At 38.1% G+C, this 25,986-nt stretch overlaps 1 protein-coding gene across 1 annotated transcript in view; it reads left to right on the top strand.

Annotated features, from left to right (window-relative positions):
* Window positions 1–18,920, top strand: part of LOC105036179 (polyadenylation and cleavage factor homolog 4) — a 30,474-nt gene extending 11,554 nt beyond the window's left edge. Inside the window, 7 exon segments of the mRNA XM_073250489.1 lie at window positions 6,230–6,331; window positions 6,639–6,896; window positions 10,231–10,356; window positions 10,495–11,058; window positions 16,176–17,253; window positions 17,256–18,079; window positions 18,354–18,920. Of these exon segments, the coding sequence (XP_073106590.1) occupies window positions 6,230–6,331; window positions 6,639–6,896; window positions 10,231–10,356; window positions 10,495–11,058; window positions 16,176–17,253; window positions 17,256–18,040 (2,913 nt within the window). The 3' untranslated portion in view covers window positions 18,041–18,079; window positions 18,354–18,920.
* Window positions 18,921–25,986: the final 7,066 nt, after the last annotated feature.

Raw genomic sequence — 25,986 nt, 5'->3', positions numbered from 1 at the left:
GCATATAACCAAGTTTAAAGTACCTGCCTTACATGTACTAGACACTTGAAAGTTCATCTTTCTTCAGGAAATGAAAAGTGACTTATCAAACAACAATCCATCGTTATCAAAATCAGTAGGTGCCTGAGCTTCTTGTGCCCTTCATGAGCCTATGCAGGTGCTTGGTGTCTCACTATGCACCAGGCAACAATACAGGCAGGCATATTTGCATGTGCCATGATCGCCAGGCTGCTACTGCATATTTGGGCACATTTGCAGCTCTCTGGATCCCATTTTAGTACGTTGCATATAATAGATGCAAGAAAAACAGGGTATAGTTGCTAATTATGTGAATCTGGTGGGTGCCTTACTTGTGCCATCTAGAGTTAAAGGGGATATGATTACAAGCCTAATGGGGCTTTTCTAGATGAAATTTGATGCATTTTTGGGTTCAGTTTTTCAAGATGTCTTGGTGATTCCAATTTTAGTAGTAATGTAAAGAGAGTTAAGCATTTGATACCTTATGCTTGTAAATTATAACCTGGTCGGGGTTTCTTTACTAGGTTGTTCTTTTAGTTGTTGATTTATTCTTCTTGTACAACAACTATCATGGATTCAACCTTGAATAGAATTCTTCCTTATTTTAAATCTTCTTCTCCTTCATCTTTTTCGAATAATCAAATTCATCTTCACTTGTTACTAAATTCAATCCAGTGGCTTAACTTCTAACCAATCTGATTGCACAAGGGAAAATGAAGAATAATTGGTTTGTAACTTTTAATGATTCATAGATATTTGATTTCTAAGTAGAAAAATTCAGAGTTAGAAATATTTTTTGTTTTTTGAGTTCGCAATTATCCTTTTCCCCTTCAGCTCAACATAATCATTTTAGTGGCAAAGGAGCAATTATGTTTTAAATCATTCTCACAGAAAATTAGCCATGAAATGATATTTTGCTCATACATCTGAACTTCACTACTATCAATTAAAATTTTAATTTTGCTATATGTAAATGTATAATATTAATTTTTGTTTCCCCTATGTTAATCATAGCACATGCCACATGCCAAAAATTCGTTCTAGATATCAAGGCATTTCATAATTGCACTCTGTCCATATCTGTTGCAATTAAACTTGCTTTCTCTTTGCATAGTTTATTTTACAGATATAGAAGCTTACAATGCATGCAATGGCTAGAAAAGGAGAGTGCATTTATTATTTTTTAGGTGTAGAAATTGAAAATTTGAGAGGCTTGATGGGCTAGTATTTGGAAAGTGAGGCTTAAGTGTTTGCATTATAATTCTAATAGTTATGTCGCCTCTTAATAATTTGAGATTTCACTTGGAGAGCAGGAAAAGAAATCATGTTAAGTTTGGGTTTTGAGGATTGCTTTATCACGATCAGCCTAGTGGCATGATTGGTAGATTATCCAATACATTCATCTTTTCATAGCTCATGATCATATTGCCTCATTTGAACGGTATGATTCATTAGTTGCATGCATTGTGGATAGATCATACCACCTCATTTGTGTTTTATTGTCATTTTTTTATATATAATTCATGTTGCCCAAGATGACAACCCAATGAGGTGGATGAATTGGGTTTTCCAATTTTTTTTTTACAAACTTAAACAATGCTTAAGTAAAACTAATTTAAACATCATTGTGCAATGTGAGAGTGATGTAAAATAAGTATGCATAACAAAACGAAGGGTAAATAAATGCACAAGATAAGAATAAGTACAAGCAACTCAAAGACAAATTTATAGTGATTCGGAGCCAAACTCAGCTCCTACATCTACTCTCCAGGGTTGTCTTTTGGGAATTCTACTATAATCTATAAATAAGATTACAGCTTTGTTGTTTTCTAGGTTTACAACCAAATCCAATTGATTTTTCTTGGCAATCAATCAAAACCAAGCTGTTTTGCTGGGATGGCTAGAACAACCCCAAGTTCCAACACCTACGAACTCTTTATTGACTTCCAAATTTAGTGAAATCTAGTCGATTTTCTAGGGTAATCGATCACAACCTAGCTGTTTTTCGGATACAGCCAAATTTTACGAGGCAACTGATTTTTCCTGAATCTTGTATAATATAACATCTACAGAGATTGGATTTATGCCGTTGTAGCTTTAGTTTGATTGCTCTAAATGTTGGGATCTTGAAGTGAATAAAGTTAGACCTTTCCCGTTACCCTTTCTTGCTTGCTCTTGATCTTGTGGTGTAACTCAATAAGTAGATGTTGAAGCTTTCTCTGGAGGTATTTAGAAGCTCTCTTTAAAATAGGTGGAGGCTTTGAATGGTTGCTTTTTAGATTGATACTCAAGTTGAAACTCTAGAAGTGGTGGTTGACTTGAAGTTGTGTTTGTGGTTAATCTATATTATCTGGTAATCTGGATTACTTGCAATCTGAATAGATTGCTAGTAATGTTGATTACTGTATTTGGTACACATAGGTAATGCTGTAGAAAAATTACTGAAAATCTTGATTGACATGTTTGGTATGACAATCAGATTATTAGTAATGTTGGTATAAATACAAAACCCAGCGGAATCGACGACGGAACAGAACGGCTCCGTCCGGACTCCTACGGGAGCCGGGCTCCGCCTTTGACATCAGCTACAGAACGGCTCCGCCCGGACTCCTACGGGAGCCGGGCTCCGCCTCCGACATCAGCTGCAGAACGGCTCCGCCCGGACTCCTACGGGAGTCGGGCTCCGCCTCCGACATCAGCTGCAGAACGGCTCCGCCTGGACTCCTACGGGAGCCGGGCTCCGCCTCCGACATCAGCTGCAGAACGGCTCCGCCCGGACTCCTACGGGAGCCGGGCTCCACCTCGGTATCAATTGCTGGTAAGCTCCGTCCGGACTCCCACGAGAGCCGGACTTCACCTTTAACTTTGATTGCAGAGGACTCCGTCCGGACTCCTACGGGAGTCGGACTCCGACCGCTGTCAAGCTTCAATCAACAGGTCCGCGCCCCCTGGCAGGTCACAATAACAACCATGATCCTGTTCCACTTCCTGTAGCGGATTCCGCGCGGCTCCATCACCCCCTGCGGCGGACCCATTACTCTCTGACAGGCTGTGTCAACGGCCACAATTCTGCTCCACTCCCTGCGGCAGGTGCTGCGCGACTCCACTACTCCCTGACAGCTAGCGGCAACGGACGCCGCTCCACTACCTGCAACTGGCTCTACGTAGCAGGCCGTAACAATAGCCACGTGTCTACTCCACTATCCTTCGCAATCAATTCCCCTGACCATGGGCGGCCCACTACCAGACGGTTACAAACGTCGCCATCAATCCGTTGCCCCCTCCGCCTATAAAAGGGGGACCCAGATACGTTATTCTCTAAGCTCATTTCTTATCTCCAAACTCTGCTAAATTCTCCGTTCGAGCACTCCATTCTTGTTGAGGCAGAGAACTGACTTGAGCGTCGGAGGGTCTTGCCGGAGTAACCCCACCTCCGGTTTAGACTTCCCTTGCAGGTCCCGGCGGCGACCGCGGCTTCCCCGACTCCAGCTTCTCCGGCGCAAGCAGATTTTTGCACCAACAGTAATGTAATATCAAATTTTTAAAATACTCTTAAATCAAATTATTAGTTTAATATTTTTAAATTATTTATTTAATTTTTTTAATGATAAAAAATATTATATGATTTTTTTTATTATTTTTTAATATTTATTATTATTATTTTTATAAAAATTATTATTTTTAAACTATTTTTTTATGTTTTTCCCCTTCTCCTTTCCCTGCACGCCATGCCCCGACTCCCCTCCCCCTTGCGTCCCTCCCCCCCCCGTCGTGCCTCCAGCACCACACCCCGGACCCCGATCGCCCGCGCTGCTGTGGCCACCGCACCCTGACCCCCCGGCCGTCCGTCTGTTGCTACCCCTTACCTGGCCACTGCACCTCGGCCCCCCGGCTGTCCGTCGTGCTGCCTTCGGCGAGGGCCACGAAGGCGACATAGGAGGTGGTAGGGGCTGTCGGAGGAGGAGTTGGGGGGGAGGCACGGGTGGTGCTGCGCAGGGAGGGGGGAGAGGGGAGGAGGGTAGTTTCGTCAAAAAATTTTATTACAAGATTACCTCATGGGAGGTTATCTAGATAGCCACCCCTCTTGATAATCCAGATTACCTCATGGGAGGTAATCTGGATTACCATGAGGTAATCTGAATTACTTGATAATCTGGATTACCAACCCAAAAAGCATATCAAATGTGATAATCTGATGGGGCCCTTTTAAATTGCCAGTAATTTAGATAGATTGCCAGCTACCAAATGCAACCTGAATTCCTTTTCCCTTTTTTTTCATCCACTCAATCTCCTCAATCTACTCTGATTAAATTTGGAATCATTTATAGCTTGGAAAGATGTTGGAGAGCTGTTTTTAACTATTGGAAAGGAGAAAATAGTTGTTGGAAGTCGTGTTGTACATTTTGTGCTCGTAGAAAAGCTTGCTATTGGGGTTGTCAGGTGCAGAGAAGCTAACTCATAAAATCCTATGGTTGACTCCTGAAATTCCAAAGTCGACTCCTAAAGTCCTAGGGTTGACTCCTAATGGGCATAAAAATGGTTGTCTTCAGTTTTTGGCCCGTGACTTTCTAGGCTCAACTCATAAGGTTCTGGGGTCAACTCTTCTTCATCCAAGGTTGAGTCTTCCACTACAAAAGCTCCCAAAATACTTCAAATACTTTTCCAACTTTGGGATTTATTTTTCTAAGCTTCTTCATATATCTCTAACTTTTCAAACTCATTGGGTTCCATATAAAACAAATTAACTATAAAATATACAATCCTTGGTATCATACTCAAACATTTAATTCTCATTGAAATCAATCTTTAGAGTCTGGACATCCATATATGCACTAAAGCATTCCACAAACTCCTATGTGTGAGGTGGGTTCCACTGTGTCTCAATTTGTTCACAAACTCTGAACTCCCTTTATCAATGGCTTAGGCATGGGACAAGAAAAAGAGCCCGGAATAACTTTTTTCATGCATATAACTTATTCAAACAATCTCTTATTGTAGGAAAGATGCATCTCCACTTTTCTTCTTAATTAATACTTAGGAAGTGAAATAATGCATAACTAAATGGGGATTGTATTTATCAAATTTAGTAAAGTAATCATTATTGATTATATCTCAGTGATCATTTATATTGTCCTTGTTGAATAAGCCACACATATCATTCAAGAATTTCAAAGTGTGTAACATATTATACCCATCTCTATTATTATAGCGCAAAGCTCTTTGCACCTCTACCTACGAAGTTGAGTCCGTATTTAAAAGAACTGCATGCAGTCCCATTATAATTATAATTTTCTTTTAGAAAATGCCCACCCATTACCAGGCAACAGTTACTGCTGGTAAATGATTATAAAAAAGCACATGAACCAAACTAGGGAGTAAGCTTTCAAATCTATTGCAAATAATCTTGATAGATGGCAACCATCCAACGAGTGCTCCTTGAGTAAAAAGCATGCATCATACATGCTGATATCTAGTTATTTATAAATGGTGCGGTTCTACTTCAAGCCCCCAAGGGATTTCCTGTCCATGAACCAGATTGTTTGGAACAATCATGTTTATCAATTTAAGTTTCAGTGGGATAAGGTTTATCTATTGTGGAACAATCATATTTATCAATTTAAGTTTCTCTGAGATGAGGGTCTATGTTAATGGATGTTTTCTTGTTTTAATGCAGAGGTTAAGTAGCATTGGAGTGAAGAGGGAAGGGGGAGGATGTAAGATAATTTATTTCGTAATGGATTGCTATTGGTTGAAAAGTGGCTAAACTGAATGTTGATCACTATTCTTTTTCTTTTTCCATAAACTGGATCTGTGTACTTAGTTCATATGTTTAGCTCTGCTAAAGAATGGATCTAGTTTTTCCTTTTAACTGCTACGATTGTTTCTATATTGCTGGTAAATGATGCATTGCTCTTCTGCATCTTATGAAAGTGGTAAAAACCTTAGTACTATAAGTAAAAAAAAGGTTGGTTTTTCAAGCTTGCTAATCTCCAGTCTTTAACATGCCTTCATTTTACTCTCTAAAAGTTTATTAATAGCTTTTATTTGGGATGCCCTGTTCAGTGATTCAAGTTTCCCATGGAGCTTTTTGTTGAGCTAAATTTACTGCCTTTCATTCTGCCAGGAATCTGTCTAAAACTTCAGTTTTCTGCATTTTTCTTGAATAATCTAGTTATGATGACCATTATCTGATGTTACTGTTGATTTGCAGGTTCCCAGTGAACAGAAGTTGCCATCCCTGTATCTCCTTGACAGTATAGTGAAGAATATTGGAAGAGATTACATTAAATATTTTGCTGCAAGACTGCCTGAGGTAGATTATTTCATTGAGTTATGATATCAGTAAAATCTGTTATATTATTTGCTAGTAGTTCTAATATATTGGAAACCATCTATTCTAGGTGGTTTCCTTCCATGGTATTGGGATGTGATTTCTATATTTGTAAGCCAAAATTTAAATCAGTTGTTTCAACTTGAAAGGTTTTTAAACTTCTTTATCGTGTCTGTTTCTTCTTCTGGCGACCAGTTTTCTCAAATGTTGTAGCTGGGAGCTTCTGAAATGATGTAGCTACTTCATTTTTGTGGAGAATTAGTCTTAATGATTGTTGTCATTTAAATAGGTGTTTTGCAGGGCCTACAAACAGGTTGATTCTTCTGTACGTCCTAGTATGCGACATCTTTTTGGAACATGGAAAGGAGTTTTCCCCTCTGCTCCACTTCAGATAATTGAGAAAGAACTTGGCTTCTCACCTATTGTCAATGGTTCATCTGGTGCTGCAACATCAAGACCTGATTCTCCAACACAGCATCCACCCCACAGTATCCATGTGAATCCGAAATATTTAGAAGCAAGACAGCGCCTTCAACGGTCAACTAGGGTAAGTGGAGTACCATACATTCTTAGATACAGTTATCAGTTTTACTTTGTAGTTAGAATTTTGATTTCATGCTGTTATAGCATTCTGCTTATTTTTGATGCTAGACTCTTGTTGACTGCACGAGGTCTCTAGTCTTTTGAACTAGCATAAAGTGTTGCACCAAAGTAAATACTTTCACAGTGGCATTGCAGTTGAGGTTTTCCACATGGGTTTTATAGTCTGACTAGTTTGGGTTTCTTGGTTGAGGTGGAAATATGATGCCCATAAAAAGGATGAAGGAATGACTGAATGAGTATTTAATTGGACTTTTGTGCAGGAATTAAAGTTAGAAAAAGGTTGGATAAAAGTAGTCTTGCAAGTTGCAACTGTGCTGGGTTTAGAGGGGGCAAGCATGACTTTGACATGATCTTTTGCCTAACTAGGTTGGATTGGGTATTAGCTCCATTGGGTCATTCGGCCCAGATTGTGTCAAGCCCAACCCCAGCCCAACCCAAAGCATCAGGGTCTAGGTTGGGTCAGTTCTAGATCCAGGTCCAATGCAAGATAAAAAGGCACACAAATTATGTATTTAGATTGAAATTTAATAATGACATGGATAACAAGTGAAAGAAGAAAATAAAAGAGGGGGTGTTAATGTGGATTGACACCATTAATGTTGTCAGGAAGAATAAGATTCAAACTCTATTGAACCATAGACTTATGAAATAACCTTAGTACCCAACCTACAAACTTTAAACATGGTTACATGTTTTGGGATTTTAAAGTCATGAGATTTTGTGTTGAGTTGAATTGGGCTGGTTTGGGTCTAGTATTTGAACTGAGTTAGATGTAATTAGTGCACAGATTGGGTGGGTATGGGCCAGGTAGGAAAACATATGACTGGTACCTGACCCAATTTTTCACAAGGTCACTTATTTGCAGGCCTGACCGCAAGGAATATGTTCTATAGAGCTTGTTTGGAGAAATTTAGAACTGGTCGCCAGTGGGTTTGGGAATAAATGAGACTGGATGAAGAGCAAATTATTAAAATGTCTTTGCAAGGAGCATCTTATCTTATCAGATAGAGAATTTAATCATTTATTGGGAACTTGAGTTTTCTGTAAGAAGGAATGATAGTGTTTAACAGTTTATCATCATATCATTTTATTTGCAAAATATAATCATATGATAAACTGCAAGTGTGTGTATTATCTTTGGTAAGATGCGTAAATCTAGATAGTTGAACCCTACCTCTTTTTTTCTTTTTCTTGTTCAACTGTAAGCTTCCAAGTTTGGTAAGAGTCTATCATTTTAATTATCCCAAAGATTCCAAAACATGAGAGTACTCTCTCTCTCTTTCTCTCTCTTCCTAGTGTGCTTTCATAGTGTTGTATTATCTCTTTTTTTTTTGTGAGAAAATTACAAAACCCCCCGAGATTAGGGGTAAATGACACTCATATCCGATAGTTTGAAAAACCTATGCTTTCCCCATGAGGTTTATTTTTATCCTATAGTTTAAACCATAACTTTATAGAATGTTAGTCAAACCATTAACCTTAATTGGGGCCCAAATACCTTTATCAAAAAAAATTTCAAAGATGACCAAAATATCATTATGTGACAACAATCACCCAAGGACATCATAAGAAAACATGTGCATCCTCCTCCCCACCTAAGGGTAATTTGAACTTTTCACATGAGATAAACTATTTCACTAACACCGTTAATCTAACGGGTTCTAAGTGTAGGTTTTACAAATTATTGAGTGCAAGTGTAATAAACATAAACCTCAAGGGGAGCTTTTGTAATTTACTCTTGTTTTTTTTGCATGGGTCCCCAATGAGGCTATAGGCTTCTTTTCCATTATATATTAGTAGATGAGACAAATGCATTCCTTATTAGAGTTTTCCGGACTTCAAAGAGAATCCCGATTGATACATTTTGTGGCCCATCATTGTAGGTTGCATCAAGCTACAAACTAGCCTGCGGTTAAAATACTCTCTCTTCATTTTGCATTCTAGGTGCTGCTATAATTTTATAGGTGTTTTTGTTTCTTTACATGCAACTTTTCATGGGCTACACTTAAGATTTGCCTCATGCTGGATCTGAGAATCAGAATTATTAGAATTTCCTCCTTGCATGGATCCATTATCCTAGCAGAAAATATTCACCTATGTTGAGGTCCACAAAACTTGTTTCCTCAAGGAACATTTTCTGAGATATAAGAGGCTCCATAAGACTTGACCATCAAGTGTTTGTGCACTTTGTTTTCTCTTTCACTAGCTCAAAGATGCTGTACCTTTTATTTCACTGTTTAATATGTAAAACTGGTGTTGAACTTTGAGTTTTAAACTGAGGTCTGCTTGCACTTGGTTTATGTATGTCCAATCAACTGTGAAGAAATTACGCCATTCAGACTTCCTATATCTTTTACCTATTGAACTTGTTTAGTCCATTAAGAAGGCTGTAGGACGTGTGGTCTGGTAACTTGCCGTTATTTATGATTGCCTCCTTTATGAGTATCGAAAACAGCTAAATTCTCTTAGTTGTAGGACAAAATGATATTAGCTAAATCTGAAGCATTTTAGGTCATAACTTTTGAGAATTCTTGACCTCTGTCACAGGAAGAAAACAGAATGTGGAACTGAGTATATGCAAGTTGATTTATTGGGCAAGTCTTGTTAGTATAGTTATGGTTAATAGGGAAATATGCTACTGTGCCACATTTGTATAAATAAACTATTACATTTATTACACACCTCATTTCATGGAAGTGCATTCAGATAACTTGTGGTCCACATTCCATGCAAAAGCAGATAACAAAAATCTTGCTACAGGCTTATCATTTCTGTTGCTTAATGAAATCAGTTCTGTTGCAAAATACTGCTTCCTGTGAATGATACATGTGCTCAATGAAGGAGGAACAGCAAGCTTTGACCAACCTGTTTGGAATTGCTTTCTTAATTCTTTCTTTGCGAACAGCAAGCTTTGACCAATCTGTTTGGAATTGCTTTCTTAATTCTTTCTTTGCTTTTTGGTCTTATTAAAGGCTGCATTCATATCAATACAAGCTGATGATGTGACTAGGATAGTGCTCCATGGGTTATGGTTAAGGTTTTAGGAAAGGGGAAACACAGCTGCAAAAATAGGTTCACTCATGTTTCTGAATTTCATTGCTCAACATTTTATGAAAGTGAATGCATGAGCCTTAAGTTCAATGGAGTAATATTTTTTACAATACAGACCAAATTGTGTTGGAACTAATTCTCGTTTGATTGGTGAGATCACCACTTTTTGTTTTCTTTGCATCTTCATATAATTTTATTTTGTTCATGTTCTATTGGTTTTAATGAAGGCAAAGGAAATAATCAATGATGAAATCAGTCGTGCAGTCAGTTCTATTGATGATGCAGAGAGTTCGGACAAAGCAGTAATTGTTGGAAGCACAAGACAATGGAGAAATCTGCCTACTAAAATGCCTGTACGCAGTTCCTTCCCTGGTTTGGTTCTTTTCAAATATCATTACTGAAACTGTTGCTTGAATAAAACTCATTTTGTAGTGTAAAGTATCAATATTTCCAGTTTAAGGAATCTGTTTGAGTCTTAATTGGATTTGCAGAATCTGCGGCCTCAAAGGGTGCTGATAAACCATTCCATTCATGAGAAAAAAGAATTCAGAGACCATGAACTTTCTTCTGATGTTCCAGTGCTGTCGGATCCTGGAGTGGAAAGGTTAAGTGATAGACTTAAAGAGCAAGATGGACTTGACAAACCATGTCATGGTGCTGGCATAAATGCTTCTGAAATGCATGTCAGTAGTAGTGTTTTCGATGTTAATCATGCTTATAGCATATACCGTGCTTCTGGATCCGCAGACTTAGATAATCAGCTGCCTTTGTTTCAGGATAGAAGCATCCAACTAACATCTAATAACTGGAAGAATTGTGAGGAGGAAGAATATGTGTGGGATGATATGAATTCCAGAGCAATAGATGATGCAAGCAATAATAGCCTAATAAAAGGTGGGTGGAGCACTAATGATGAAGATAAATCTGCAAATTTGCAAAAAGGCAAGTGGATGCCTCCGGAAAGCAAACATCTATTTTCTCATCTAAATAAAACTGACTCCTTATCTCAAATGATGAAGACTGCTGGACGGGAAGGCAGAGTTCCACTGCTTGGGGTATTTATATAACATCTTTGATCATTTATTCTTGGTAGTTGAACTTAATACTACATTCTTGTGTGTTCATCTATATGTAGCAAGAGAACTGGAATTTATCATTTCTGCTTCTAAGTGGGTGGAGAGCAAGTCTCTAGTCTCTACAATGTGTATATGGTGCAGTGGCCTCTAATAGATCTACAGGCAAAAATATGCATGCCATTTATTCTCAGTGTGTATTCATTTATATTATATCTTAATACAACTATGCAGTTTGTATTGAAGTTTAAATTATGCATCATTTATGTAAACTAGTGTAAATTAGAACAGAAAAGTTTTGAGTTACATAGAGTTGTTTCTGCATCTGTCTGTACTGATCCACAGATTAGTAGAATTCTATAAATTGTGAATGAAGAAAATGTGCCTAAACCTTTTTTTGCTCACTAATAATAGTGATAGGTATCATAAAGGGAACTCCACTGTTGGGTTCCGGTGGCGTAGCGGAAGGGCGGATGTTTAAAATTTTTTATTCAAAACATCCTAGTGCACCGAAATCCTAGAATCCAGAATCCTTTGACTATAACAATCAAAGCATAATTAATCTTGAATAAAAAAAATACCTGTAGCGCTAATCTCAATTTTCACGAGGTGTCCAAGTGTCCATCTTCCAACAGTGATCCACACGGAAGTTGAGCCAAGAACAGCACTCCTTTTTGAATCTTGCTTCAAGAGTTTTAGCCCTAGAACTCGACTAGCCTTGTACCGATCAGGTTTCTCCAAGAATCTGACTCGATCCTCTTAGAATCTCCTATGAACTTATGAATCTCCTTCTTTAGAACCTTCTCTACCCTTGTCTGGATCTGATTAGACTTTGTCTTAAGTGCCAAAGCCTTGTCCTAAAACTAGGATAGGTTATAAGAAAGAAAGGAATGCAAACGAAGCAAAATTGGAAAGCGGATTGATTGATTAGAACACTCGACGCGCATACCTATTTATAGGTGTCAGAGGGATGTCCAAAAGTAAGGACATGCCCCATTCAAATGCCCTATTTGATTTGTGTATCAGAAAAATAAGTCGACCAGGAAGGGATGTTTTCGCATCCCTTCTCAAATCAGAAAAGTCTAGAACTTGCCACGTGGCAAGAGGATTAAATTTTGATTCCAGATGATTAGGAAATAAGAAAACCTCCGTAAGGATTCCTTCTCGCGTCTCTTTATGCGACAAACTTATCACTGCACGTGCGCTCGGTAGGGACATTTCTGGGTTCGGTTGACCATCAGATAAGTCTGAAAATATTTTAGATAAATATCCATTTAAATATGGATTCAAAAAGGAATGTTATCTGATAGATCATGCCCCATTCAAATAAAGTTTGAATGGGAGAAAAAATCATTAATGCGAGGAGTCGCGTGACTCATCCTCGCACGTGCGCTACACAACCAGATTTCTTTCCAACTTTTCTCCATGCATAAAATTCAGAAAAATTACAACTCATATTTTCAGATGTGTGCCAGAGGATGGAGGGTGATGTGGGTTGCCACATGTGTCTGAATCCCAAGTCAGAAGGACTCCATCCTTTTGCTCACTCGAATACGCGTGCGTCCTCTTCTTTTGCGTGCTTAGAATCCAATCAAACTTAGACTCTTGGTCATGGAGCCCCACAAGGTAAGGTGGCGCCATCTAATAGTTGCCACATCCAGATCTAAATCCAAATTAGTCCATGGCACAATTTGGTTTGATCAGAAAGCAAGATTCAAACCGATTTGAATCTGATTCAAGGAGTTAGGGTTTTCACACGTGCTAGCATGCTTATCGAAAATCCTGATTGGATCTAAAAATCCAATCAATCTTATCAAAAAGGTCCTTGACTAATTTTCTTATGTGTGTGATCCATTGAGTTCCATATCTAGTCAGCATTAGGTCTGGATGCAAGTTGATCTAATTTGATTAGACTCTAATCTAACCGATTTAGGTTCAATCGAGCTAATCCCAGTTCAATAATCAGAATCCTTTCTAATTGACGATCAAATTAAACTTTTTAATTCGATCAAATCTACAAGTCAAGATTGACGTTTAGCAATGTATCATGACTATTTAGAAGATGTGGAATTTGGTGCAAATACCAAATATATCATTTAGTGATAAGTTACCGTACAATTCAATCCTTTGATCATTTCTGCATCCCGAATATGTTCATGAGTATGGAATAATATCAAACTTAAACACATATTCATATTGATTTTCCATCAACCAATGATGACTCCAATGATGAAGCATTAGAAACTCTTTCTAATCTCCATCCGGTTTTTGACCGAAAGGCATTTCTCCAGGTATCTAAATTCTATATCTACATATGCATATAGAATCCATACATCATGCATTTAAACATCATATTATATATCTAAACATATCTCTAAGACATGCTAGGGTTTGGATGTTCAATTGGATTCAATTGTTGATCCGACTTGAACCAGACCAAAAATCCTAGCTTCATCACAATCAAGATCTTTAATTGTATAATCAAGGTAGGCTCTAATACCACTGTTGGGTTCTGGTGGCGCAGCGAAAGGACTGGGTGTTTAAAATTTTTTATTCAAAACATCGTAGTGCACTGAAACCCTAGAACCCAGAATCTCTTGACTATAACAATCAAAGCATAATTAATCTTGGATAAGAAAATATCTATAGCGCTAATCCTAATTTCCATGAGGCGTCCAAGTGTCGTCTTCAACGGTGATCCACACGGAAGTTGAGCCAAGAACAACACTCCTTGAACCTTGCTTCAAGAGTAGCCCTTAGAACTCGACTAGCCTTGTACCGATCAGGTTTCTTCAAGAATCTGACTCAACCCTCTTAGAACCTCCTTTGGGCTTCTGAATCTCCTTCTTTAGAACTTTCTCCACCCTTGTCTGGATCTGATTAGGTTATCTTAAGTGCCAAAATCTTGTCCTAAAATTAGGATAGGTTGTAAGAAAGAAAAGAATGCAAATGAAGTAAAATTGGAAAGTGAATTGATTGATCAGAACACTCGGCGCGCACACCTATTTATAGGTGTCAAAGGGATGCCCAAAAGTAAGGACATGCCCCATTCAAACGTCCTATCTGATTTGCGTATCAGGAAAATAAGAGTCTTCAGACAGAAGGACTCTTTTGCCTGATACGTCGATCAGAATTTCGTCCACGCGCGTGATCAGAGAAGGGATGTTTTCGCATCCCTTCTCAAATCAGAAAAATCTAGAACTTGCCACGTGGTAAGAGGATTAAATTTTGATTCCAGATGATAAGATAAGGAAAAAAGAAAACCTCCGAAAGGATTCCTTCTCGTGTCTCTTCATGCAATAAACTTATCACTGCGCGCGTGCTCGATAGGGACATTTCTGGCGGTTGACCATCAGATAAGTCTGAAAATATTCCAAATAAATATCCATTTAAATATGGAATCAAAAAGAAATGTTATCTGATAGATCATGCCCCATTCAAATAAAGTTTGAATGGGAGAAAAAATCAATAATGCGAGGAGTCGCATGACTCATCCTCGTGCGCGTGCTGCACAATAAGATTTCTTTCCAATTTTTCTTATGCATAAAATCCAGAAAAATTATAACTCATATCTTGAGATGTGTGCCAGAGGATGAAGGGTGATGTGGGCTGCCACACGCATCTGAATCCTAAGCCAGAAAGACTTCATCCTTCTGCTCACATGAATACGTGCGTGCCCTCTTTTTTTGCGTGCCTAGAGTCCAATCAAACTTGGACTCTTGGTCATGGTGCCTCACAAGGCAAGATGGCGCTATTTAATAGCTGTCACACCCAGATCTAAACCCAAATTAGCCCAAGGGCACGATTTGGTTTGATCAGAAAGCAAGATTCGAATTGAATTTGAATCTGATTCAGGGAGTTAGAGTTTCTACGCATGCCAGCATGCTTACTGAAAATTCTGATTGGATCTAAAAATCCAATCAACCTTATCAAAAGGATTTTTGGCCAATTTTTTTATGTGTGTGATCCATTGGGTTTCACATTTAGCCAGCAGTAGGTCCGGATGCAAGTTGACCTAATTTGATTAGACTTTTTATAATTGATGATCGAATTAAACTCTTTAATTCGATCAAACCTACAAATCAAAATTGATATCTAACAATGTATCATGATTACTCAGAGATGTGGAATTTGGTGGAAATACTAAATATATTCTTCAGTGGCAAGTTACCGTACAATTCAATCCTTCGATCATTCCTGCATCCCGAATATGTTCATGAGTATGGAATAATGTCAAATTTAAATACATATTCATATTGATTCTCCATCAACCAATGATGACTTCGATGATGAAGCATTAGAAACTCTTTCTAATCTCCATCTTGCTTTTGATCAAAAGATTTTTTTCGAGTCATCTAGAGATGAGAATTCACAGGATGCGATCTTCTCTTACTAGGAGTGATTGATTTCATGTTGACCGACTCATAACCTTCGTACACACTCCACCATATCCAGAACATCCCATGTCTTAATGGCATGTCTGGGTATGAACTAAAATATGAGTTTATGTGCACAAAATTCTATGGTGATCTCAGGTCTAAGAATTACTTGCACAACTTCCACTTAGAGAATCATTTTTTGACGTACCAGTTAGGCTTCTATAAGATGTTCTCTGTCGGCGAGTCAATTTAGTGGACTCATATTCAAATGAGCACCCACATTCTTGTATTAGTGTCCCTATATAAGTGGCTAGTGAGATCAGCCACCCTTTCCATCGAGCATACATAGGATGTGCCAGTCTTTCTGGAATACTGATCTCCGACTCAATGCTCTCATGATCAGAAATATTTAAGATTAGGATTTTAAGATTTTAGATCTCACTGGCATGACCATTCATGTCCCCTAAAATCATTGTCTTAATTTTTGGGGTTCATCATAATTTTAGACATAATAAGATGCAGCTAAAATGATGAATCAATGCCTCATTTTATTATCAAATAATAAATATCATTATATGAGTTGGAAAATTATAAAGAAAAATCCCATCGCAATATATATGCGATTGTTTTGTAGGGCACTCTTCTTTCATTCGCTTAACTAGTTTGCTGTTGTTATATTATACTGCTGAACTGTGGAGGCTTATCTACACTTTCATGCAGGAACTTGAAGATCACCTTCAGCAGTGCCATGCCAAGCATGATGCTGACTCAGGAATAAGGATGGAAACTTCAGCAGATTCACCATACATGGGGCGAGATCCTTTGGAGCATCCTACATCCTCCATTTGTGGCCCACTGGACGTGCCACACTCAATGAATAGATTGAATCATAGAAGCTCAAGAATTTCTAGTCAGTCTGAAGGACAGCCAATTTCTTTTAGTTGTGGTTTGTCTACAAGCATGAGTTCATCTTTAGTTCCAGGATCATCTGGAATGTCTGGGCAGTTAAGACAGCAACAGTTGCTACCTCCATTATCCTTTGCACATTCACCTCCATCTTCTGCACCACTTCCACATCAGAAATCACACAATTCAATTGAATGTGATCTTCTTCGATCTAATTCCTTTTTTCCCATAGGTCAAAAACCTATGCATCTTGCAGAACGGTTGAGTCAAGCACCAGATGCACCAATAACTCAGGAATCTTTTCCTATTTCGGCTCAAAGTCATCCTCATCATTCTCATTCTCCATTAACCTCAAAGCCACCTCCATCATATCCTTCTCAGCACCTGCAAAACTCATCTGCTTCTGGCTCTTTGGCACCTTTTGCTCAGGTTAGGCATCATCTTCCCTTCTTGCAGCAACCGCAGCCTCATCTGTCAGTGCAAGAGACAAAAATGCAGTCTCAAACTTCCCATCAGATCAAGAAGTCACCACCTCTATTCCTGAGTTTTGGATCTCATCTTTTAGGACTTCCTGGAAAGAACAACTCAAAGAATGCTGCTGTTGAAATCTCGGATCAACCTAGCACAAGTAATTTATTGGCTGCAATTGTAAAGAGTGGACTCTTACCAAACCACACAATGAATACTTTCCAGAACCTGAACATGCAGCCTCCCCTACCTAGCGGGCCACCTCCTATTCAAGTTGTGACATCATCTGTTCCTTCTGTCACTCCTGCATCAATATCACCTCTGCTGACCCATGACAATATATCACCTCTGATGCTGCCCTCTACAAGAGCCATGCTTCCTCCCCTGCCACCTGGCCCACCGCCTCCCTCATCCTTGGTGCATACCAACAGGAGACCTCCAATTTAGCTGTTCCCGCTACAAATCCACTTTCAAGTCTTCTGAGCTCATTAGTCGCCAAAGGTTTGATATCTTCGCCAGCAACAGAATTGCCAGCTGCAGCTTCAGTTCAGCTGCCTAACAAACTAGGGAATCAGAGTAGTGGCTTTGCTAGCAGCACCTCGGAGCAAGAACTTCCAACCTTATATACCTCAACCTTTCATTCACTAGCAGCAAAAGAGCCTTCTGGCACTGAAGAAATTGCTCCAACAAGTGCTGCTTTGTTACCATCCACTGTAACATTGAAGGACCTTTTGGGCATTGAGTTCAAGCCAGAAATCATACGCAAATTTCATCCTGAGGTGATCGGTAGCCTCTTTGATAACCTAGAGCATCAATGCAACATATGTGGCCTAAGATTCAGACTTCAAGCACAGCTCAATGGTCACTTGGATTGGCATGACTCGAAGAAGTCTGAACTGAGCAGTTTCAATAGAGTTTCTCAAAAATGGTATGTGAGTTCGACTAGTTGGGTTTCTGGATGTGTGGGACCACAATACAGGCCAGTGGAGTTGGCCTCTTCTGTGGAGGAGATTGTCATAATGGACGAGCAGTATGAGCCAGCAGTTCCTGCAGATGAAAGCCAGTGCATATGTGCACTATGTGGAGAACCATTTGAAGATGTTTATTCTGCTGAAAGGGATGAATGGATGTATAAAGGAACAGTATATTTAAATCTACCAAAGAGGCAAGGTGATATGGGAATCATGGTGCATGCTAAGTGTATGTCGTAAAGCTTAGCTGATGACATGGAGGCTGCATTGGACCCGGTGGTATGACCTTATAGATCATTTGGCCTGTTTTAAGCCTACAATGCTGATGCTAATCTGTTGGTTTTAATACTTCCATGTTGATTTTTCTTATTAGTTAAATTGGCTAAAAAAATAGCTTAGTATGAATTACTGTTCCTTTATGCCTTCATTGTCTTGTATTTTAGATGTTTCTGGTTACTAATAGATTTTTTTGTTTTTAATATTTCATATATCTTGCTGCAATGTTTTCTTCTGGGTGCTATATAGTTAATAAAATATTGTGCAAATACTGCAGGATTGGGGACATGAATTCTTCCCGAGGATGTTTGGCAACTGAAGGGGAAATTCTCAGGTAGTCTGCCTTCTGATTGCCATCTTTGACTGTGAGATATAAAGCTATCCACTCTTGGGGTTATCTGAAAATCTATAGCTTTTAGTAATTAGAATGCATTTTGTAGTTCAACCTCTTTTAGTAAATGGAATAAGTATGTTAATTATGGTCGACTCACATCCAAGGGACATGCTAGCCAGCGAGCAGCATCCCATGGGCGATGCTATGCCAGAACCAAATGAGAGTAAAGAAAATATAAAAGAGCCTAAGAGACCTTTTGTCACAGTATCGGTGGTACCAACCTTTATTAAACCAGCATAGATTAGTATGGGCTCATGCTGCATGACGCTGAGCGGCTCACCTGTTACCTGGTATTTATCCAGTAACAGGGCTGGTGGTAGCCAGGTACTTGTAACCATGATATGGTTATGATTTCTTGGTTCTTTGGACTTGCAAAGTGGCAAGGTGATTTTTAAATTAATTTGGGTTTAATCAATGACAATGCTTGTGAAAAGGTTGAGGTTTTTATTCCTGCTTGGGTGTTTTCTTTTACTTGCTGTTTCCTGTAGTGCTGGACAGATGCTTGATATTCTGAGGCGTTCCAGGTGTTGCTGGGATGAGGTCTGGTCTTGCCATATTGTGCGTGCCATCAGGGTCCCTTGTTTGCGCATGACGATGAAAAAGCGGTCTTCTTTTGCTCTTTTTATATGTTCTCTTATAATGTTCAAAAGAAATGGATGAGCAGATAGGGTAGCTTTGTTTTTTCTCCCTTGTCTGATGGGGCTTGCATGTCGTTTACTGTTATTTTAGTTTCCTCAAAATAGATTGTCCATTTTACAAAGCATCAAGCTCCGTAATAGCAAGAACCGCAGCGAGGCTATGATCATGAATAGTCTAGCTTTCCAGTTAAATTCACCAATCTCTTCGATTGCCTGTCTCCCTGGGGTGCAACTCTGACGTACTTCAGCACTGACAACTCACAGGCTTTCAGGAATTATATTCTTCGCTCAAGGTTGCCTGCCTTATCATTTGATAGATTGAAGGGGCATAGAACTTTTTCCTGCGCACTGTACGAGTTATTATTTTATTCGTATGTGTGTATGCTGCATCGTATTCATAGTTCATTTGGATAAAATTTGTTGGTTTTGGCTCTGCATTTGTTGAGTTGTACCTGTCAGAATTCTTGCTATAAAGGGGGGCAATGGTCACTCGATAATAATGTTAATATCATGACCATACCAAGTATATTCTTTTTTTCTTGTATTTTATTATTTGTAGTAGAGTTGGGAACCCCACATCCCCACCCCACCGCCCACAACACACCCCCAGCCCCCACCCGGCCCTTCTTTTTTAAATTTTCGTAGGAGCAGCTTTTTTTTTTTAATCTCCAGGCTGAAATGCCCGTCATGGAAGATACGAAGCTCTTGACATTCCAAATAGAGATCCAAGTGTCACTAATAATGACATCTAGACCTCTGCATTCAAATAAAAAGGGTTTAGCCTACCCAGACCTATCCTATGCATGGTATTCAATTTTATGGAGGTAAAAGGAGTCTTAGGCCGCTTTAGAATAACTGTCGTACTTTTGGTGCGATACTAATAAGCACTTTATTCAAATAGGTTATCAGTTAATGATCCAAGCACCGTATGTTCATTCAAAATTAAATGAAGGAGCCTTAGAAACCTGTAACTGAAACCATCAAACCCCCTAAAATGAAGAAGCTATAGAAACCTATAACTGAAACCATCAAACCCACCTAGTCCGACCCAGCTCGTATTAATTTAACACAATGCGGAAAATAACTCTTCATAATGGCTGGCTGGTTCATTCAAAGTTTTCAAGTCAATAATAACGTGCTGGATTATGTGTTTTATATGCGTGCAGGTAGGCAAAAACTGTCTATGGACAGTGTGAAGCATATGTTAACCGTTGGGTCGGCAGCATGTGTATATGGAGCCTACATATCAAGGAGGTGATTGTTAGTTCTGTCACACAACAAATATAGAACATGACATGGCTGTGATATCATGGGGTACCATCCATCATAGCACGAAGCCAATTATAGCAATCTAAATAAAAAATCAACTCATACAACATATAATAAAAAGTGGTCCAATGTCTTCCATCAATTAAAAAAGAAATAAGGTGTTGGTACAGAGCTTCTAACTCTAAAATTCAGCTGTTCAAAATCCATAACCTCATAAAAACATCAGCTAAGTTTATAATCAACTAATAAGCCAAAATTTTGCCACAAAAACCTCTTGATACAGATATCAAGTTTGGATCATTTTCTATTACTAGTGAGCCTACTTGGCTAAAAAGAATAAAAATATAAGTGAGCTAAACAGTTTAGTAAGTAAATCTTCTACTATCTTATTATATCAAGAATTTTTACATGGTTTCGTGAATCATTTAAAGATAATAACTTCCATCAAAAAATAAAATATTTTATAATAACAGTATAATAATACAAGTCATAAAATCAATCATGCATCTATATATGCATAAACTATGCAAATTTCAAAAATATGTATTGTCCACCAAACAACCTAGGGGGAGGGGGAGGGTGTGAATAGAGTTTTTAAAACTTAAAACAAGTATATGCTAAATTAACTATTTTATTTTTAATGTAATTGTGCAGTGGATACAATATATGAATGAAAGAATGAAGAAAGCAAGTATACACACAAAGATAAGAGAATTTTTATAGTGGTTGCATCTACGTCTACTTTTCAAATAAGATTCTTGAGAATTTTACTATAATCCCTCAAGATTACAGCTGGATAGTTTTAACCGGACTTACTATCCACTAATTCAGTTGGTTTACCAACCACAACCTTTACATGCCTAAACCAAGGTTACACAATCCAATTACTAGAGTGGATTGAACATTTCCCTTAGTTTTAGCCCTTGCTGAAATTAATTACAGCAAATAGTAAAAAATAAAAAATTTATAACAAATATAGCTCCTTAGTTGAGCATATTTTATTGTCGATATAGCTTAGTTGTTGTCCTCATGAATACTTGGAGTTAATGCTCTTCAATGGCTCTTCAATACTTTCAAAGAATCAAGAAATATTTGGATGGGAGTGGGTAAGCTTTCTTGAGTGCTTGAAATTCAGAAAAATCCTCTTCTTTCAATGGAACAGTTACTTTTTAAATGGTCCTCTTGCTTCTTTTTATATCTTAAGCATTCCCACAAAGTTTGAAGTGATTGGAGCTCAAAACTAACTGTTTCTGATCATTGGGGAGGAAATATAGCTGTCGGGAGTTTTGATAGGTCAAAAAAATTATGTCTGTGAACTAGCCACTGAGGCTGTTAGACACTTTCGAGTCAGCTCAGATTGACTTCAAGTTGGCTTGACCAGCAATTTTCAAAATCAAGCTTTCTATTCGATTGAGAGAGCTAGCTTGGATTGATCTTCGAGCTGGCTCAACAATATTCACCAGAAATCGACTTTCTATTTTTCTAACAGAGTTGGCTCAAATTATCTTTAGATTGGCTCGGCTCTCAGAATCTAAAAAATAGCCTTTCTGTCATCCTGAGAGAGTCGGCTCAGATCCACCTTGAGCCGACTCGGCTGTGTATCAAGCCTAATTGTTGAACCCGTACCATGCTAGAGTTGGCTCGATTGTTGACAGAGTTGGCTCGACTTGCCCAAATTAATTTTTCTTGAGCCAAATCCCTCTAAACTTGGTTTCTTTCTTATTTTGATCAAAGAGCTCACTTTTGCCAATCTTTACAATACTTAAAAGAAAATAGTAGTAATTATGTGCTCCATCATCAAAGTCACTTGGGGGGCAATAATTTCTCTTTTTTTGATAATGACAAAATATTGAGCACTCATTAAAGAATAATTACTATAATCAAGATATATAATATGTACAATTTAATTACAAGACAGTCAAATGCTTTAAGTTTTCAAATTTTTCAGATTTTCAATAATGCTTTCCCTTATATTATGCAAAATTGTTTTCAAGTTCAACTTTATGTTCCAATTGTGCTCATTGTGCTCCCCCTTAGATTATGCTGAAAATTTTTTTAGTTTTATATTTTCTTAAGTGTTCACTTTTACGTAGTCTTAAGTTCTATGCATTGTCTATTTTTTTGCTAACTCACCCCCTTTTTGTCATCATTAAAATCACATGAGGAGAAATAGAAGAAGGTTGTTGGTAGATTTACCTCTTCAATTAATTTCTATACTAGACTTGCCTATTTAATTTGATGTAATTCTGATTAAAATTTTTTTACATGGTGCGTTGCTGGTCTAGAGTATTAACCTAAAAGTAGATAGTCATAAGGAACATTTACATAGAACATTCAGAATAAGACACACATAGACAGAGAAGATAAAGAAAAGAAAATATACATTAATCATTAGCTTCAATATAAATTTGTATTGCTTACAAAATGAGGCTATTCAAACAATACAACATCCATTTAAAAAAAGATAACCAAAAGATGAAACTAGGTATAGGATAATCTATGGTAAAGGCTCTAGTCTTCATCTGTCAGTTCTTTTATAATAGGAGTAGGGGGATAGGATGATGAAGAGAAAGGGGCTGAGATTTTGCCCTAGGTGTGAGAAAAAGATCCGAGGTGAAGGGGAGGAAAGCTAGTGCTAGGTCTGATAGTGGCACTGAATAAAGATCTAGGAGTGGAAGGGTGGGGTTGGCTAGTGGAGGATCTAGGCTGGGTGGAGGGTGAAAAAATTCGAGACCAAATTTGACCCAAATGCTTCTGAACTCGATGAAGTGCAGTGACAAAAATCTCTATGCTGGCCTGCTGAGAAATCATGATCTTCTCAGCTCGTTGAAGAATTTTAGTAGCCTCTCTCTTCAACTGATCAATCACCTCAGCTGTTCCAAGCTGCTTCTTCTAAAAAATTTCAAGCTTTGGGATAAATTGCTGATCTACTAGCTTAATGAATCAAAAAGTCCCTTAGTGGATGTCCTCTGCTCATCAAGACTGTGATATGTACTATTGAAGAGCTGAAGAGTCAGTCCTCTTATCTGTAATAGGTCTGTGATCCACAACTCGCTCCAAGCTCTCAAGCCTCAGTGTGATTTTGAGCAAATCTCCATGGAGCTGCTGAATCTAGGACTGAGTGTGTTCCTAAGATGCCTCATGACTCTGTAAAATCTGAGTTTTGAAATCATCAAACATCCTCCCCATCCTATCAAAATTCTGATCAAGAAATTCCTTTGTAGAAAATGTGTGGGGCATGCGAGGTGTGCGAGGGAAAGTTGGATGATGCTCATTAGCCACTGACATAGGGGTCGAAGTAGGAGGAGGGGACTATGGAGCAGCAACTGGAGCAAGTGAGGAAGGGCCAGCAGCGGGTGCAGGAGATGGTGATCGAGCATAGTCAGAGGGGGAAGACCACTTAGAAGACTAAATCCTCAGGCTGTTCTCCTTCTGCTTCAGGTTGAACACCTTCAATTTGTCTGACCCACTCATTTTCCACTTTTTCAAACTTTATGTGATGGAGAGTTTTTACAATATAATTGTCACACCCCCGACCCGAGATCGTAAGTCCAAAATCATGGCAATCGTCGCATACTTATGAAAAATTCTCTCCACAAACATGCAAGCATCTCATCACAATATCAATGCATCACAGTGAAATAAAATTAAATAATTATTATTTAATTTTAATTTAAATAATTAAATCAAATATCTTACATCCAATAAAATTTTACTAAAAATAAAATAATAGATCTAACTTCAATAAAGTTAACAATTCTAAATCTCACTTCTAAAAGCTCCATCCCAATATTATTTTCCATGCTCACAATTAATTATCTGAATCTGAAAAATAAAAAGAAAGGTAATGAGCTAGACAGCCCAATAAGTAATAAATATCTCAACTAGACATTTCAAATATTATATGATATTCAAGAACAAATACTATGAATAAATATAAAAATATATTTCATGCTAATTCAATGCAAATTCAATCTTTTCAAATATTCACATATGATATAATAATAAATCCGATTCGAATCAAAACACTGTAACTCAACAGCCTCGAGTATAACCAACATTTAACTCCCATTGACGGGATCCACTGAATACCAGTGCACAACCCCCACTAGCAGGATCCACTAAACACCAGCACACAACCCCCACTGCAGGGTCACTAGCAGGGTCCACTAAATACCAGCACATAATTTCCACTGACAAGGTTCATGAGTACCAACGTATAATCTCCATTGGCAGAGCTAACTGAAACATAGTTAGATTGAGAGCATAAATCCGATCTGTATCAAAATACTTTTATATCATAATATATCATAATTTTCACTGAATATATACATAATCAATAATCCATAGTATTTCAAAATCATTTTTCATTTAAAACATAATTTCATAAATCATACATAATTTTAAAGAATAATTATTTAACTTCAGAATAAATATGAAATATCTCAAGAAGATGATTCATTACTTACCTTTCATGGACCACTGAGTAACCAGATCAACTAAATTCTAAGAGATTTTTCAGTGCCTATTATTCAAAATTATATTTTTATATTAATTTTAATTCAAATGAGATCTAAATAAATCTCAAATCAAAATCTCACTTAGGATCGAATTTTTCACTAAATTCGATCAAAATCATCAAAAGAAAGTCTTTCACTATGCTAATCTTAGAAAGATAATATTGAAAGAGAAAAATCCATCAAGAGAGAGAAACAATTTAGAGAGAGAAAGTAGAGAGAGAAAGTCCAATTTTAGAGAGAAAAAGCAAGGGTTCAGATTGAAGGGAGAGAGAGAAGAGAGAGAAAAAGAGGGAGAATGAGAGGAAAGAAAAAATCCTCTTTTTTTTTTCTTTTCATGGTTCTTTTGGGCAAAAATGGGGGACCGTGTGGTCCCTCCCTTGTTTAGCTGATCAGAAGCGTAGCCGGTGCGGTGGTGGCTGGCGGTAGGAGGGGCTGTGATGATGCAGTTCGAAAGAAGCCAGATCGACGGTCAGCGGTGACCATCGGCACTAGAAAACCAAAGAAAAGAGGGCAGAAATAGGGGACTTTTTCCTAATAAAATCTGACAAATCCGGTTGCCGATGATCGTGCACACAGGCAAGGAAAGGAAGGGGAGAAAAGAGAAAGAGAAGTCAAGGCTTACCTCGAGCTTCGGTGACCTCTCCAGCAAAAAATCGAGGCAAGCACGGTGACGGCTTCTGTGAGCGATTTTCGACGATCCTCACTATTTTGGCTCTTGTTTCTTTGGTGGGAGGAAAGAGAAGAGTCTCCCCTTTAAATAGGGTTAGAGGGGAGGAGTTTGACTCCTCCTCGGGGTGTTTTTTGACTCTGATTAGGAGCCGATTGGGAGGAAGAAGAAGATTCTCGAGAGTCTTCTTCATTTTTTTTTGTTGGGCTTTGTGGGCCTTTAGGCTGGGTTTAAGGCCCAAATGGGCTGGATATTACATTCTTTCCCTTTAAAAATAAATTTCATCCTCAAATTTTTTTTTTCTGCTTAAGTCCTCAAAAATTCAGATTACTTTACAAATCATGTCATTCTCTAATTTCAAAATCGAATCTTTCATCATAATATCTATCAAATCAAATTACTGTTCTGATTAGTTTGAGAAC

This window comes from Elaeis guineensis, unplaced genomic scaffold (genome assembly GCF_000442705.2).
Source record: "Elaeis guineensis isolate ETL-2024a unplaced genomic scaffold, EG11 Super_Scaffold_1000045, whole genome shotgun sequence".
Classification (NCBI taxonomy): Eukaryota; Viridiplantae; Streptophyta; class Magnoliopsida; order Arecales; family Arecaceae; genus Elaeis; species Elaeis guineensis.
Note: the sequence above shows the minus strand (reverse complement) of the source record. Positions and strands in the feature narration are given on the sequence as shown.